The sequence below is a fragment of the Porites lutea genome, chromosome 5 (genome assembly GCF_958299795.1).
Source record: "Porites lutea chromosome 5, jaPorLute2.1, whole genome shotgun sequence".
In the NCBI taxonomy this organism is placed as follows: Eukaryota; Metazoa; Cnidaria; class Anthozoa; order Scleractinia; family Poritidae; genus Porites; species Porites lutea.
Genome location: NC_133205.1, coordinates 34335513 through 34353490, shown reverse-complemented (window position 1 = coordinate 34353490; position 17978 = coordinate 34335513). Strand labels below are relative to the sequence as shown.

At 39.2% G+C, this 17978-nt stretch overlaps 2 protein-coding genes across 2 annotated transcripts; one reads left to right on the top strand and one right to left on the bottom strand.

The window, feature by feature from the left end:
* Positions 1-227: 227 nt before the first annotated feature.
* LOC140936698 (uncharacterized) lies at positions 228-7288 on the bottom strand. The gene is made up of 3 exons (XM_073386184.1): positions 6606-7288; positions 2882-3097; positions 228-1777 (listed from the first exon to the last, which is right to left on the bottom strand). The coding sequence occupies exons 1-3, from the start codon at positions 7234-7236 to the stop codon at positions 762-764; spliced, it is 1863 nt and encodes a 620-aa protein (XP_073242285.1). The 5' UTR covers positions 7237-7288; the 3' UTR covers positions 228-761.
* Positions 7289-7540: 252 nt separating this feature from the next.
* LOC140936699 (translocon-associated protein subunit beta-like) lies at positions 7541-15043 on the top strand. The gene is made up of 6 exons (XM_073386185.1): positions 7541-7668; positions 9234-9394; positions 10072-10170; positions 12215-12326; positions 13280-13357; positions 14798-15043. The coding sequence occupies exons 1-6, from the start codon at positions 7660-7662 to the stop codon at positions 14906-14908; spliced, it is 570 nt and encodes a 189-aa protein (XP_073242286.1). The 5' UTR covers positions 7541-7659; the 3' UTR covers positions 14909-15043.
* The last annotated feature ends 2935 nt before the right edge of the window (positions 15044-17978 follow it).

The following is a 17978-nucleotide window of genomic DNA, read 5'->3' as shown; positions in this document are numbered from 1 at the left end:
CCAGATCTGGGTAGTGCTTCTGATTGGTCGTGCCGCGTGAGAAATTTGATTCAACCAATCAGAAGCACTACCCAGATCTGGGTAGTGACACGTCATCAGTATGGAATTTCTGCGCTCGTTTCTCAGACGTCATTTTGCGGGGAAACCAGTGGTGGGGTCGCCAACTGTCCGCTGGCTTCTCAGGCTAAATCTCATCGTGTAAAAGGCAAAAAACAAATAACACTCTATTATTAAGAGTACATCAGAACAGGTTTACTTGAATACAAGAAAGGACAACTTCTTTGCTTTACAGTAACATTAAAAATACCTTCAAGAAACCAGTATCAAACAAGAGACGCAACATTTTCATCCCACAGAATACTTTTTTAGACTAACGTTTATGTGTCAACGTTTTTAGCTATCATTCTAAACTCGATTTCAAGTCTCCCTTACAGCTTCTTAAACGATCAACCATTCACCAAGAAATTCAAAGGTAAAGTTTGTTGACGGTTTTTGCATTGTTAATTAACGCGATAGGTACACCCCTGCTAATTACTAAACGAACACCATAAAATATTGCTGTCACCTTAACGTTCCAAAACATGTTCACATCGCGAACCTAAGCAAAGTCTGGAAAAAAAGATAATAAGCACCCCTTCTCAATAACGAAGTATAAATGCAAAAACGAACTTTACAAAAATATTATGCTCTGTTGCTATCATTCTTTAAAAAATATAATTTCACTCGCATATGTAGTAGTTGTAGTAGTCTCCATAATTCTACTACTGAATAACACAAGTTCTGGACTGCACGCTTTCTTCGTCTTTTTTCACTCCAGTACCGTTGGGAGATGACCTGGTTCCTTTAGCAGCCTGTACTGACGCCAGATAAGCTTCTCTATGGGCTCGCGGCATGTCATCAGAGTAGTCGCTCTTTGCTGGAGAAAAATCTCTACCGGATACTCTTGAGTTATCAACGTCATTCGGTGGCTCTTCATAGATGTGCTCTTCCTGCGTGGATTTTAGTTGTTCTCTGGGCGATGTATTTCTGGGTTTTCTTGAATGACGATGTCTTTTACTTCTCCTTGCGCTGCCCTCCTCCCTCACAGGCGCTTCCTCTACACTCGAATCCGTCGAAGACTTCTTCTGTGACCTAGAAATTAAAGCTCTCTCGTGATGAACCTCTGCTTCTGTGGTTATCACTCCCTGTGGGCCGCGCCTTTTTCCCTTGCCAGGTTCGTCATGCTGACTTTCTTCTTCATCATCATTAGATTCCTCTGAAGACCCATCAAAAGAATCCTCCGACTCTGAAGGAGTCTGATCTCCGTCAATTCCACGAGCTATCAGCTGGTGGTGCTCCTGTCTGGAGCGGGTTTTTCCCACTCGTTTGCTCTTGCGGTCACTCTTGTCTGCCGAGCGATCGCCCTTCAAGCTGTCCAGTCTTAAAGGAGGTAGCCTTCCATTTAACCTCTTGGCGAGAACCAACTGGCATTCCAAGGCATTAGCAAGTTTACTAACAATCCTGTTATTGTGTTCAGGATCAGCGTCCCCAGAAGTTGAAAGAACAGACAGAGCTGACTTATAGTTCTCCACAGCCTTGTCATAGTCCTGTTTAAGAAAACTGACTGCGGCCAAACCCTCGTAAGCTTGCCACAAGCCGCTTTTATCAGCTGAATCCTTAGCTGCTTGGATTGCATGACTGAAGCTTTCTCCAGCTTTGTTATGTTCTCCGAGTTGGCTCTGAGCGAATCCCATGTTACAGAAAGCTTGTCCCTGAGCTGACCTGTCGGATAGCTCACCTAAAGGAAAAGGATTGAACGCATAAAAGTCACTTAATAAAAATGCCAAGTCAAATCTCACGTTGACAGCAGACAACCTTGATTATACTATGCTCTAGTCCTTCTACTGACCACTCTGCCGATAGGCGTGCATATGCATCAACTGGTACAAAAGTCTATTATGAGTAACTATGTAGGTACTAAAGGGGTCAAATATTACTGTGCCAATGGATGTACAGGTGAGTTGTGTGGGAGGACATGGGGTGGGAGCCCAGGAAAATAGGGGGCAGAAGGGGTATTAAAGGCAGGACAGGAAGGAGAGGGATGTGGTAGTCTAAAATCAGATGTCAGCCATCTGTTCGCCCCTCATCCCCAACGAGTGGCAATGGGAGGGATGAAGAGACCACTGACACTTCAAACTAGGCAAGTGGGAGTTATAAAGGATAGGAAGTGGAAGAGATGTAGAGGATATTACATGGCCGCGCGGAGATACAAAATTTCTCTTTGAGTGTTGAAATATTTTTTCAACATGGAAGAGAAATTTAGTATCTCCAAGCGGCCATGTCATGTTCTATTTATTATATAAACACCCATGAACTACCAAACCATTTCACGTTAATAGTTTTTTGGTGTGAAAGGCGTGATTTACTATGAAGCCATACCAACGGTGACACTTTCCCATGTGAAGATAACATGTTATTTCCACATGTGAAGATATCAAGTTTTTGCGTGAAAGTTCACCTGGTATTTCATTGGTGTTTATATAATAAAGGAGGAAATTACGTGGCAATGCTTAATATTTCACGATCAAATTAGGACTAAAGGGAGGGAGACATGGGTACTAGAGGCAGGAGGTTGGGAAACCCCTGTCTCCCTTCTCACCCCCCCACCTGAGTTGAGTTTGTAGATGGTTCTTGCCCTTGCTCAGAGAGTTTTTTCTCCGGGTACTCCAGTTTTCCCCTCTACTTAACTTGTAATTTCCAATTTAATCACGAATGTTTCCTGAAAAACCATTTTGTGGATGTGCTATTGCTCAATTGCTATTTATTTATTTATTTTCTGCTGATAGTAAGGATTAGTTCAATCTCCAAGACAAGCTTGTTAAAAAAATGAAACCTTTCTTACCATGAAGAGAGACTGCTTGCCTATGACAATCCATTGCTTTGTTGTATTCCTTAAGCTGGTTATAAACAGCTCCTAAATTTTGTTGAAGAACAGCTTCCAGTGACTTGTCAGGATTTTCTGTACGCATCAGAGGAATTGCCAGCTCAAAGCACTCTGCAGCATTCTTGTAAGATTTCAATCCGTTATATAGTAGACCAATGTCATTGTAGACTTTACCTAACAAACGAAAGAAGAAAATAAACTTGACATACTGCATACTTTTTTTCTGTGAAATATCCATTCGAAGAAGCTAACATTGCCTAGAATTTTCTATAGCTTATTGGGAACAGCTAAAAAATTTAGATGACTGTGCCATTTCCGTGTATGATTTTCAAGGCTCTAATAAGTTCCCTACGATTTTCTGAAGTTGAATTTTACACATTTCACTCCCCAGGATTAGATTTTGTTCATAGGAGAAGAAACCTAAAATTTTTGCATTCAAAAATGTGATGAAGAGAGGAATCAGAAACACTCTCTCCTTTCATAAAACTTTAAAAATTGTATTGAAACTTTTTGAAGAAATAATACTAAACCCCTTGTACATTCGACAAGGCTCAAGTCACCCGAGGGAGACCAAACAGATAAAGAATTTTATAGCGCCGCTAAGAATGCATTTCTAGAGATCTCAAAATATTCTGGATAGCCTAAAAAGTGTCTTCAGTGCATTTAAGAGGAAACCATTGTTGGGTGCCCCTGATACTGGACTCACTTGATTAGAACAGGGCACAAAAAATTAAACACTTGGAAATAAGATTCTTAAAAATATTTATGATTCATGAAGAGAAACCAAGGAAATCAGTGCCATGCAAAAAAGCGTGGGTGTCAAATCCTAACTGCCATAAAATTCTGCAAAAAAAAAACAAAACACCTGGCTAAAATGTTTGGCAGCACCTCATTTCCAACTTCTTGCTTGGTGTCTGAATATTAAATGATGTGACAGTCTGATATAGTCTGATATATTAACAAGCATGACATGTTTCTTTTTCAAGTGGATTAAGTGACTACACTATCCTTACTTCAAAATTTTGCCCTGAAATTTTGTTGGTGTATAAACTAAGCAGTAGTTGTTTAGATGTGAAATATGCTTTTGTAAAGCCAGATTCAAATCATCATTAATTTTTGCATCAAAGAAGCCAACTTCAAGTGGAGAAATAGGTAAACAATATGTTGCATCCACAACAATGCTTGTTCAGTTTTAAAATTGCCTTATTTTTCTTGACACCAAACGATACACAATCTCCAAGTAGGGTGTAATATTATGCAGTAATTTAGTGGCAAAATCGCCAGCACTGTACAATGTATATGGCTACTCACAGTCTTAGGTACAGACTGGTGACAATGTAGTCACACTAAGAGCCTCCAAGACAGTATTATGAACATTGCATTTCTGCTGAATTTGGTGAATTCCTAACTTTTCGTGTATTCTCTAGTTCTCTGAAAGACCTCAGCTAAATGTTACACTTACAGTTCTCCTCTACACACTATAGAGTCATGTGTGTATGACATTCAACCAAAGAAGGTTTGATTATGATTTGGCAGCTTGCATATCAACATATATATGCCATTAGTATATACACACTCAGTGATATTGGTGATTTAAGCAATCTGATTGGTTCGCTATCTCGGACTATTAAACAATATTCACCTCCTAGCGAGTGGATAATGTGTGAGCTTGGTGTTTTTCCCATTTTTTTAGAGAACGATCTTTTAAAAGTCGACAAAATCCTAGGGCTGACTTTTTTTTAAGGCAAGAAAAGACTTGGAAGGATTCAATACGGCATTTTTCAATTTACTGTAACTGAGTTTTGTGCTCGATGGATTGTTTACAACTCCCGTGTATTCGCGAAGAAGAAGCTGTTTCGTGAACTCAGCGTTTTCTAACAAGAAAATTTTGGCTCAAAAATCGAAGTTTATTTATGACGAACAAATTTAAAAGGAAATGTTTGCAGAAATTCTACGTTTCAAGTAAACAGGAAAAAGAATGATACAGGAAGACGACATCTTACCTCGAGCAACCAAGCCGCCTTTTTGTCAGCACTTCATGCGAAGAACGACACAACAAACCCTTTTGGCTATAAACTTGGCGAGTCAACAGAAAACAACAAAGCTCTACTTTTCTTCTCAGGTAAAGAAACAGTTCAAACTTTTAGCGGTTCCATTTAAGCCATTACGCTGTTGTTTGCAAAATCATAAACTTGTGAATTGCCATGTTTGAAAATTCTGCAAAGATCTATTTTTAAACTTACGCGTGATTTGATCTGTCAATCAAATCGTACTTTTTAATGGTTTCCTCTCTGATTTTGTTGAGATCACTTTGTGTGTATATACTAAAACAATTATTCTTTTCAATCTTGGTGAATAGTGGCTGTGGGAATATTTACCTCGCCGCTTTCGCGGCTCGGTAAATATTTGGCCACTATTCACCTCGATTTCAAAGAATAATTGTTAAATATCTCATATTAAACAGAAAATGTTTGGTACCAAGCTGAGGTTGCGACAAAGTAGGCAAAAAACATTGACCTAATGAAGATATCATAGATAAGTCAAAATTAAACACAGTTGTAAATAGTGCTCCATGTGTTGCATTCAATTGCTGATGACTTTCCCCTGGGTAAAAGTTACAGTAGTTTCTTATTGTGTACCAGCATTGTAAGAGAAATTATAAACACTCTCTTTATATAAATTCTCACACTTATTATACCATAGCATTTACTTTGCCATTTGAGAAGGCTTAATTTTAAAACTCTTCCAAAGCATAAGGCACGGAGCAGGGGGGGGGGGGGGCAGGGGGTCCCAAGCTCCCCCCCCCCAAACAAAAATTTGTATTTGACAATACCTGTGACATAGAGCGCACATATTAGAGACCTTTAGCATCAGGTTTTTCATGGAAAACCGCAAACCACAAACTGCAGAATGTCACGTGACCACTGCCTGCAGTCACGTTTGCAGTTTGTAGTTCACGTTTGAACTGCAGGAGAAGCTTCTAGCAGTAAGTGATTTATGGCAAGGTTTTTTTTTCTTTGTGACTAGGAAGCCCAGGCTTCATAAGCCTTCTGGTGTTTTCTGGCCTCCCTTGCCAACTTACAATTCCTATATGTATTCTTGTGTTGTATTATATTTTGGCTAAATAAAAATGAACTGAACTGAACTCAACGCCTTGCTAAAATCTGAAATCTCGGCAACGTGAAACTTCAAATGCATAACTGCGAACTGCGGTTTGCGGTTTCTCATGAAAAACCTGATGCTAAAGGTCTTTTTTCTGCCCTCAGACAACTCCAGAACTACCTAAGAAACACCATGAAGCAGGGCCACCTAAACAACAGCCTAGTCACAAATCGATTATTGAAACACTAGACACTTTGAAGAGAGGTTTGATTGTGCCAAAGAACAATGCAAAGGGCACTTTGGAAAATATGAGTAGGGGTATGTGAATGGAAGATGAGCCACCCTGCCCCACGTTTCAAAACGCTCTGCAGCCTCTGCAAGGACAATGTATAGTTCTTGTCATGTTGTCATGGGGAGAAATGGTATTTCGATCAATTAAGACGATGTTGACTGATGCGCGAAAAACTGTCATCAATTACGTCTGCCTGAGTACTAACTACTTCATATAGTTATTAAAATGTAATAATATACATAAAAACAACAACAATTTCGTTCACCAACAAAAGGAATAAAAACTTACCCTTAAGAGGAACGTCATCAACTTCAACGCACAATTCAATAACCTGAGTTAGCACTGCTCCGCAGCGTGCTATGTCGCGAAGCTCCGCAAGTAAGTTAGCGAGATTGTTTAAAATAAGTAGCTGAGTCTTTTTATCACCAAGTTCTTGGAAAATTTCAGCAGCCTGCTGATAAAATTCAGCGGCTTTTTTAATTTCACCGCGATTCGTACAATCATTGCCCAGTTTAAGGAGAGTTTCCCCTCGCATTTCTTCATTTCCTTGCGTCTTATATTCCTCTGCGGCGATTTCATAGTATTTTACAGCCTCGTCTACCTCACCAAGAGCATCATACGCTGTTGCTAAATTGTATTGCAAATCCGCATAGTTTGTGACGCCATCTGATTCCTTTTCTGGAGGAAAAGCTTTGAGCAAAAATTCGACACCTCGTTTAGCATCACCCCGCGCGACGTAACATGCTCCTAAGTTGAAATAGCACGCTCTTTCAGTAAAGCCCTCCTTAAGATCCTCCGCAAGTTGGACAGCCTTTTCAAACGAACTACAGGCCTCTTCGATGTTTCCTTTGGCAAGTTCTTCGTGGCCTTGTCTCGTCGCTCCGTCAATCTCGTCTGAAATCATCTTAGATTTGTTCATTTTTAAGTAGACATCTTAAAATCAACTCAAAAGACAGATTTATAGACTTGGATCGATAAAGACCAATGGGATACCAGTACTACGGCAACACATGGAGAAGAAATTAATAAAAGTCGCACCCCCTTAAAAGATTAAAATCGTTCTTGAGCGTGAAGAAATCTAAGCAAGCTTGCTCAAAGGTGAAAGAACAAATCTCCAGATAGTGTTCCATCCATGATCCAATTTCTTTGAGCTCTGACAAGAACTTTGTTTTGTTGAAACTGGTTGTGAAGTGACGTTGCCTCATCGCCGGCTCAACTCATCCCCACAGAGTCATGCGCGTGGCTTTGCCTCGTTCTCGAACACGTCACCTTTCTTTCCTCTTTTCTTTCTTTCTTCGATATCCGGCAAGACAAACGGTATTAGGAGCAAATTACTGCAGAAATGAAAGTGGTATGTTGAATTTCCTGATCGTATATCTATCTGTATGTGAGGCCATCAAAGAAAATGTAATCTGAGTTTTCATTTTAATCACCGATCCGGGAAGAATTGTGAATTTTTTAGATAATAGGATTTCAAGGTCTGCTCACGTGTTGCTTTGTTTATGCTGGTTTATGAACACTGAAGTAGACACGTAAAGGGTATAAATTATCTCTGATTCAAGACACGTGCAGCACAGGTCTCGAAAACCTCCCTACTTCCAAACTACAGTAACTGGATGTTAAAAAAATAAGTAAATATAATTGAAAACATAAGATGATCGTAGGGAGTCTAACTTCTTGCACTCTGTAAGATCTTTGAGTGCAAGCTCGTGCCATTCTCTTGATTGTCATTAAATTGATTTGTCTTTTGTTTTGTTTTTGTTTTTGTTTAACTAAGCAATCTTCTCTGGTGTAAGTGAGGCTCATCAAGGAAAAGGGAAAGGCTCTCCTGGAAAAGTTATATGGCAATGGGCTTCATGCTTCCTGAAACATTTGCACTGTTTCAGACCAAAATTTGTGATTTTCCAGCATACCCTATTTCAGACCTGAACTGCTTTTCTCAAGAGACAAAATAAAAAACACACTCAATTCCAGACCCTATAGACTACAAGCAGTCTCTTTTTTTGGTTAGTCTGTCAAGCAAAACACGCGAGACACAAAAATGACCACTCTTGTGATAGAAGGCGTAGAGAGAGAGAGAGAAGGAGAGAGAGCATGCAGTCTGCAGACTCTAGGTCACAAAACCTTACCATACCCTTTTGTGTCATAAATAAGGTATACATGTAGCAATTTTAAGGAACTATCCCCCTTCCCAACTCCCCAGAGTCAATTGTTCAGCCAATTCCAAGCATGCCCATTTCCAACCCCTTGCCTTTGCTGGAAATTTGTGTGCATTTGTCATTTTTTCTTTTCTTTAGAAAGTTGGAAATACCCCACATTATCTGTGCATGTTAAGTCTTAAACAGTATACTCAGTGGTTCGTTTACCTGGGCAGTAAAGGGCTTAGGTCTACATATCGGTGGCTCTTATATCTCAGCAGAGGGTAGATAAGTCTGCTTATTTTTCCTTTCAGTTAGTAATCACACCGTGATAGGCTAGTTTAGCAGGCTGTATTTCACTGTATGAACAATAAATTTGAATTTTAGTTGGTTGCAATTTGTGTGTTAAGAGATAAACAAGTGTTTTGGATAATTCAGAGTCACAATTTTGGATGCTTGTGTTTAGCATTTGATGTACATCAGTCATCAACAGCTTTCCTCCCTGAATTGAAATTTTCTATGCCCTTCTAGTCTCTTTTTAAACCCTGAGATATAATAAACATCTTACTAATGTTGTTTTCACAATGCACACCGTAAATTACAGACCCTTGTTTACAGTACAGACCTCAAACTTGAGTAGTATGAGGTTTATATCTGGTTGCTTGTTTGGCTTGACAGTGCATTCAGGAAAGCCACATGTTTTGTTAGTTGGTTAAAAGTGACCAAGCATTCTGTTGTTTAACCACTTTTTACTTAGTTCTGATTGTTTTTTTTCCAGGTTTTACTTTGCTTTCTTATTGGAGCCTTTGTAGGATTTTCCCTTAGTGCTGAAGGAGATTCAAGTGCCAGGCTTCTTGTCTCAAAAAATATTCTGAACCAGTATGTTGTGGAGGGAAAAGAGTTAACAGTCCATTATAACATCTTCAATGTTGGAAGTGGGTAAGTTTAACATACACTAAGATGTTAAGATTTCATTCTGTGCTAAAATAGAGTGATTTTAGCTGCCAGTAAGTATAGTATTAAAACTTTGTGTATGACCATGGACAAATTTCCTGTTTTGTTGTTGCATGCAAATTTCTCTATCCCTTCACTTGTTGTATACAGCATCCGAGAGCCCTGTGGTAATGTAGGTAAAGTTGATGATAATTACGTTCACATTACCACATATGTTGGCATCTCAGGTAACAATAATTTATTATCTTTTTTTAAGGAAAACAAGGAAAAGCTTGCATCAGTTCCTTGCTCTTTTGCATATATCCCAGTGCTGTGAAAGAGTCCAGAAATCTGCCTGTAATACCCCAAATTGAAGAGCTTTTCCTTGACATAACTAAACGCACTTTAAAAGAAATTCAACTTACTTTACTTCTTTAATGCCATTCTGCCAGACAGACAAAGTACATCAGTTAAAATTCATTACTGAGGGGATGGGGGCTCTTGTAGGAGTGGAAAATTAATCCACCCATATCTCAAAGATGGGAACTTTTCCTTGGACTAACAACACTATTAAAGATAACTTTTTTTTTTCGATTTCCCTTACTGTCCCTTCTAAACTTGCAGCACATTGTTAAATGGTATGCTTTGACTTTTTGTCACAATATTATTATTTGAATTACCAGTCCAGCCACATCAGTGTCTTTGGCAGACAATTCCTTTCCAGCAGATGAATTCAAGGTTCTTCATGGTCTGTTGTCCGTAAAATGGAAAGTTATTGCTCCGTATCCTTGTAATACTATAGTATTGTTTGTGGGTTCTTAACACCTCTAGAGTCAATTATGCAGAAAGAAATTTATAATTCACACTTTTGTGTCTGCAGAAGAAGTCCTATGATTTTAGCATTTAAATGAAAAGTCATTTGGGAGCAGTACTTTTTCACTTTACACCACTGTTTTGTGCTGGAATGATAGAAAATCAGATGGTGAATTTTGAGCCTGGGGAATACATGAGAAAGATGGTTTTTCAGTCAGTGACACAGGTGGCTCAGAAGAAAAAATCTGAGCACTCCCTCTTCATGACCATCTTTCTACTAGTCCAGATGCTCTACCACTGAGCTACAGGACACATTTGGGATCTTAGGCAACTACAGATGTAACTGCAGCTGTAGATTCATGTGACAAACATGCTGCATACTGCTAGGAGTAAAATCAGTCAATATGTGCTTATGCACAACAATAGAGATTGCTAGTCATAGCAGTATGTAGGATGTTTGTCACAGGATAGGATAGGATAGGATAAGTGCTTTATTATCAACAGGAGAGCGCCTACAGACACATGTGTTTACAATGATAAAAAAGATTTTAGTGCAATAATTACAGAGGTGTACATTTGTAAAATTTATACAACTATTAAACAAGGTTATATTTAACGCATCTATCTCTTTCACGGAAGCGATCATATACGTATTTAGCCACAATTTTTTGCGTTTTCTCTCCTTGCTTCATACTTATCAACGTTGTAAAGGCAGAGCTTGGAGTCATAGAGTCAAGAATAAGATTAGTTTCCTTTTTTAGCATATTGAACAGCTCTCTCCTAGGATCCCTATAGGCTATGCAATTCATCAACATGAACCTACTGTAGTTAAGTGGCCTTAGCTCCCACACAAGTCTCCTAGGCCTGTGGCTCAGTGGTAGAGCTCTGGACAAGTAACCAGAAGGTCATAGGTTTGGCTACAGTGGAAATACTTGGATTTTTTCTTCCAAATTGCCTGTGTCACTGATTCAAAAATCATCTAAAATCTGCAATTTTTTCCAAATTTTTATTTTGTCCACTTTTAATTAAAGGGTAAAGATTTGATTGCAGTACATATTTTAAAGGCCATAATTGGGAGCTCCTGGATGACACTGTATTATTTATAGCCTTTCAGATGTCAAAAAAACATTAAGTGTATTCTGTTGTGGGTAAGGCAACTTTTCTTGCAAAAAATTAGTTTCTTGTGTTATGATAGCAACCTAGTCGTCTTGCATCAAAAGAAATAATGAAATTCCAAATAGCATTAGTATTTTCAAAGTTATAATTCTGCGAGTATATTATAACAGGTTAAATATGGCTTGATTTCATCTTGTTTCTTGGCCTGGTAATATGTAATTGCCATAAAAGAGTAACAATTATTTTCACCTCTACTCCTGGCAGAATTCTGGGAGTAAAAAATTAATAAATTTGTTTTGATACTACTACATGAAAAAATTTCTACAATTTGATTGGCTTAGGGCAGTGGTATTTCGGCTTAATTTGAAATACTTACATGTGAAAATTACAAACCTTTTGCCAGTAGTACTATAAACAAATAATAGCATGATTTGTTGGTGATATTTGGCATAAATACCACTCGTGATATTTCAAAATTGTCTCAAATTTCGAAATTACATGTAACAATATCAAAATATCACTCGTGGTATTTATGCCAAACATCAATACAAATCATGCTATTACCTATACTAATCTGTTCTAATTTCCCATCAGTGTTTTGATAATCAGCAAGTCTTAAGCATAGCTCCTAACCATTGTTTTCTATCTTTAAAAGTGTACTGGTATTTAGGTTGTGGTTAAATTTTCATTCTTGGTTCAAATTTTATTTTCCTCTGTTTTTGGGTATGATAATGTATGATAATGAATTTAAACAAAGGAAAGTGAACCAAGGATGAAATTGAACCACAATGTTTTACAGTTATTATACACTCACTTACAGCAGAATTACTTTCTTTGAAAAACATCTGAGTCGTGATAATTATTTTAGCTGTAATTTTTCCTTAACTAAACAATCAGTGGAGCTAATGTTTCTCACACATTAATTCTTGAACCTAAGAAGTCTGGAGTATTCAACTTCACGTCTGCTCAGGTGTCATACAAGGCTTCTGAGGACACAACAGATCCTCAGGTACATGACGGCCAGTCAACAGACAATGTCCAGCCAGAATGGTGACTTGACCAGCCAAAAACTTCACTTGCTGGTCATAATGACCGGTTTCACATACACTCTCGTTCTTGAGAATACAGCCAAATCCTCACCTGTAAATCTTAGATTTTGTCTCTTTGTAAACATAAAATTAGGTTAATAAATAGAGAACTCTACAAGGATAAGTTAAGAAGTCAGAATGAGACTTGACCGAGCCAAAATTTCTTTGGCCAGTACGTCGTGTCTGGCCATTGTCTGAAAATTATTTTGAGCCCTGGAAATTTCCTATAGAATAACTAAAATTGCCTCAATTTTTAATAACATATTTATAAAAAGTTTGTCCTGTGAGGGAGGAAGCTAATCAAGAGGGCTCACGTTGAAATATAAGTGCTCAACAATGAGTAAGTCAAGATGAAAATGGCAGGAATTAACAAAACAAGAAGCAAAGGATAACCGACGTAATACAGTCACACAGCATTAATTCAGACACTGAGGGGACAATAGAAAATGTCTGTATTAACAGGATGTCAGAGAAAATGTAAGAGCTTTCTTGCCCCATGGATAAAGGAAACTGTCCGTTTAAGCCCCAGTATCTACATAGAAATTCTCCAAACTGATCTCCATACATTTCCTCAAAGAATTAGTTTTGAGAATTTGATAAAAGATCAAGGCATTTTCTCTTGGGTGATCATTTTATTAATTCTCATAACTTATCTCTTGACAGTGTATGAATATTGTTAAGAGAAAATTGACCTTTGTCACTATTGGGACTTAAAGGATTAAATGGGTGCCCATAAAGCGGGCTTGGAATGTATAAAGTGAATGCTTTGGAATTAGCATGTTGATGGTGTATGTTAAGCTAGACCAAGAGTTTTCTTTTTTATGCTTATTAATGCCATACAGTTCAAAACAAAACAGGTTCAATGTTTTTTCAGACTGTATATTCTACAATGCCAGGAGAGGGAGGAATTATGCCTCAGCAGGAATATGATCGCAAGCACTCACCACATTTAGTAAGTAGGGCTTTTCCATGACTGGCAACTCATTAGGTGCGGTTACACTAGACCTTTCCCTAAAGCTCCCCTTGGGGAAATAGTTGGGTTCACTTTGGGTTTTGATCACTTTCGTGTTTTCACTCATCGTGCTCAGTGGCATTGTTTGGAATTGCTTACCTAGCCAGTAAAAGACCAGGCCTAGTTACTCTTCATTCAAGGCCAACATTAAGAAATTCTCCAAATGCATTGACCAAATTACTTTCGGCACAAACCCTACTGCAACCAATAATAATAGTGATGAATTTATATATTATTGATATCTGGTTTATTACTAGTCATTTTGATTGCAATTTATATATTTATTTTTACATAGTTATCTCAAGCATATCTATTTATTTATGTATTATTTCTATTTATAATTATTTATATTAGGATATATTTTTAGATATTAATTCATTATAGTGTAAAGTAGATAGCAGGTCCACGTCAGCAATAGCGGCCATTTATTCAACCTGCTTTGTCAAATATAGGACGTATGCTTGGGGAGGGGGGGGGGGGGTACTGCCATATATGGGCTATATAGGTAAATGCCGCTGCGAAGGGTATGGTTTTCAAGCAGTTTACTCTAGGATAGGGTATATAAATCAGAGCGTGTGGGTCTAGAACAGGGTATCATTTTTCAGGAAACTGATCAGTTGGTTGAAGATGTTATGTAGACTAGGGATTGTGGTATAAGGTTTTGTTTTGGCTAGACTGTGCTAGTGACCTCAGAAGTTTCTGGAAATCAGCTACTCTAGTATAGGGGGGATTTGGGGAGTTTATGCTAGTATAGGGTAGTAAAATTCAGCTGAACTAGCTCTGGTATAGGTTAAGGGTTCCAGGGTCCCAGCAGCACACCCTCAACCAGAAATTACTAAAGTACCCCCCCCCCCCCCCGGGGGGGATGTATGTATGTATGTATGTATGTATGTATGTATGTATGTATGTATGTATGTATGTATGTATGTATGTATGCGATTGCACAGCGAGAAATACATGTTGCCCTCAGAAGGGGAAAACGGGCAACAAAAACTTGCAACTTGTTTCGAAACATTGCTGCAAAGCGTGTTGAAAAGTTATGTTGCGTGTTCAAATCTGCTTTGCAACAGTTTAGGTCGTTGTAGAGATTAGTTGTACTTTTTGCGACAAAATCTGTACGTGTAGCGCTTTTTCCCGGCCCCAAGGCAAGTGACACTCAGTATTCACATTTGTTGAGAGACAGGTTTGAACGTGGTTGACAGCATCGCTTCTCACTCTTTTTTCAGCAATGTTTAGAAACTTGTTACGCGTATTTGTTGCCCGTTTTACCTTGGCTTTAAACATTACTGTACAATGCGCAGCACAGTGAAGTACAGTTTATCAGTCTGCACATTTTCAAGCATCAGACCAAACTAATCTCTACTCTTTTGTTTTTAACAGGTTGACTGGGGTCTGTTCAGTCTTATGTCTCTTCCCACTATCCTTATACCGTTTCTTGTCTGGTTCCGAAGTCACTCCAAGTATGAAAATTTCAAGGCCAAAAAGAACTAAAGCTGCTAGGCAGAGTTGTGCTTCAGAGGGAGACGGAAGAGGACAACTCTCATTACCGCGCTTCTTTTCTTTGTTAACACGACGGAACATGCCCTACATACTAAATTAATTTTAATAAAATCTTTTCTCATATAACACGGTATGGCTGTTGTAATGAATAGTGACTAGGTAGGCCTAGCCGCAAAGTCTAAATTCCTGCTCAGGAATAACGACTAATACAAACTTACCCTGAATGACAGATGTTTTTTCTCGCACGCGATGGGATGCTTCGGAGTTGGCCGGATGCCGACACCGAAGCTAGGCCGAGCGGCCAAGCTAAAGTCCGAGTACGGGGCGCCACTTACACTTAACTGGAGCCAGGAACCGCGCATTAATAATCTCTAGCAAGCAGAATAAAACAAACTTGGAATGGGAAATCCAGTAGGAACGGAACTAATGGAATGTTTCGAGGTTATCCGAGGAGATCATATAATCTTCGACTAAATGACCCCCCATCTATTTATTTTTCTCGAAAGGCCAAGCTTTTTAAGTCTTAACATTCCTTCTTTTACCCGAACAAGATTGTCCTCCCATTGTGCTTTCATACACTTGAAACTTTATATCCCGGAGGGGGGTATTCCCTATAATGGTTTATACGGGGAAGCTCCGCCCGAAAGGGGTACCTTATCAGGCTTCAGGTATGTGAAAGGGTAGGGATTTCACTAGCTGAAGTATATGAAAGGGTAGCGAAATATGTGATTGCGACCTGTGATAAGATCTTAAGGGGCTAACTGGTGCATTTTATGGCTGTGAAAAGACAAGAAAACTTTCTGGTTTAGAAATTTACTCATATTTAAACGAGGGTGCATTTACAGCAATTACAAGGGATACCATTTGTTAATGGAACGTATACGAAAGGGATACCTTTAATTAATGTCAAAAATTGGTATATAAAGGGTAAAGGGTCGGACCTCGGGGCGGAACCCCCCAGTATAAAAGTATCCCAGCGCTTTATATAGTAAACACCCCAAAAATAGTGAATCAGAAAGCGAATCTGTTGTATTTTAAGCACTTAATTTTAGAGAATCAACGGTCAAAGAAACATATAGTGAGACTTCATATCCTCAGCGTTTAGGGTCTGTGCATTAATTATGAGGAGGTTATAAAATGAGTACAATACGATTAAAAGTCATCTTGAAACCTCCCCCGCCCCCACCCGGTACAATAGCCGATAACTATGGTACTACTGATAACTACTCCTATTTTACAACACCTCCCCTCCCCCCTCCTGGCAATAATTATACACTCCTGCATTGCACTTATCCAGAATTTTGACAGTATAAAATTGTAGTACAGAATTTAGACACGGAGTTGTTTTCAAACTTTGTCCGGGCTTCTGTTTCAAATGACACCATTTCGAGAACCGAGAGGCCCCTGTTTTTTTTTAAAAAGTTCCTGTAAAATTCGGTCCCACACAGACGTTTTAGGACTTCGTAACCCTCCTCCGTTAGTGGAGGAGAAACGCGCGCGTGACAGAGCCCTAAGAATGTCCACGTTGGTTCAACGCATTCCTATAAAAAGCTACAAAAATGGATTGTTGGAAAGAAGTTTTCCATGATTTGACTAGGCTTGACTAGAATGATGCTTTTTTTGCCCTCAAGGAGTCAGTAAGCGGCAAACCGACGAGTACGGCCATGTTTCGACCTTCCCAACCACTGGCTGATAAAACAAATAAATATACTTATGGAAAATACTTTTCAAGTTCAAGCGAAAATCGCTCTGTTAGTTCAGTCTCGCTGACGTCCTAAGACAAGGTTGTCAGGCCCGGTTCAGACGCCGCTCCACTCATGTGCCGAACCTAACTGATGAATTAAGTACGGCAAAAGAGCGGCGTCTGAATCAATTTGGTACGGCAGTTTTAGTTTGATGCGGCAAATGCGTAAAGTTCGACAGAGTCTATCGAACTTTTGTCGAACTTAACTTAGGCTCGACACACGGTGCGCCGTCTGAATCAGATGTAACGCCAGTGTCGCTCCATTCTCGTTCCAAGAGCTTCGATCCCCGCCGCTGACCAAAAGGATCGAAGCTCTGGGAACGAGAAAGGTGTCGCTCCAAAGTCGATTAGGTTCGGCACGTGAAAAGTACGGCGTCTGAACCAGGCCTCAGTTCACTCTTTTTAAAAAAATCTGAGATATCACTCCTGGTTCTGAAAGTGTGTTCCTGAGTGTAGAAATTACATGTAACAATATAAGCTATTTCTTGTATAATGATCCTTTTAAAAATATTTAATTAAAACATTTTATATCTTTAAAATTCAAACAACTTTGCCAAAATTAACCGAAGACGTCACTTTGTTCTCGCACCATACGCGGTAGCAGAACGACTCGTCGGCGAAACGCTCCGACTGTTCAAGTGCTGAAGAAACCACAGGTTCAGGGAAATTGCTTTTGCTATTTGCTTAAATCATTCCCAGTTAGCGGGAAAAGACCACGAATTCAAGGGAATGGAACACAGATTTTCTGTTTGGAACATTCTGACCGGGGAAAAACCAATCTACCTATTCTGTCGGACTCCACGCTGGAATTCGAACCAGGTTAACCCAATCAAATTCTTGTATTGTTGTTAGTTTGTTGCCGAGTATTCTTTTCGTCCGTAACCATTTCAAGTTCAAACGGAAACCGTTCTAACTGATGCCAGTTCATCGTAGACCCACTTGATACAGAAAAAATTGACTCTGTAGCCTGCGTGGCAGGCGTTTACAAGGGAAGGGAGGGAGAGGGGATTTCGGGCACGTCTCGCCCAAATTCACTTCCCCTACCCTTTCGAGCGCCTGCCACGCAAGCTACTGACTCTGGGGCTAAGATTTTGACGAGAAAGGAATGCATCGCTATGCAAATTATACAAATGCGCAGTTTATCACCACAGTTACCGAGGGAACCTTTAAGGTGCATAGTATCATAGCAACCAACATGCGGGGTTTTCACTGAAAGCATCCACAACTTGTCAGGTTAATGTGCATCCTCGGAGACCCAGGGTCAGTCAGTCGGGCCGGGAGAAAAGGCGCGACAAAAGTTTTCAAGCACAGGCGGAA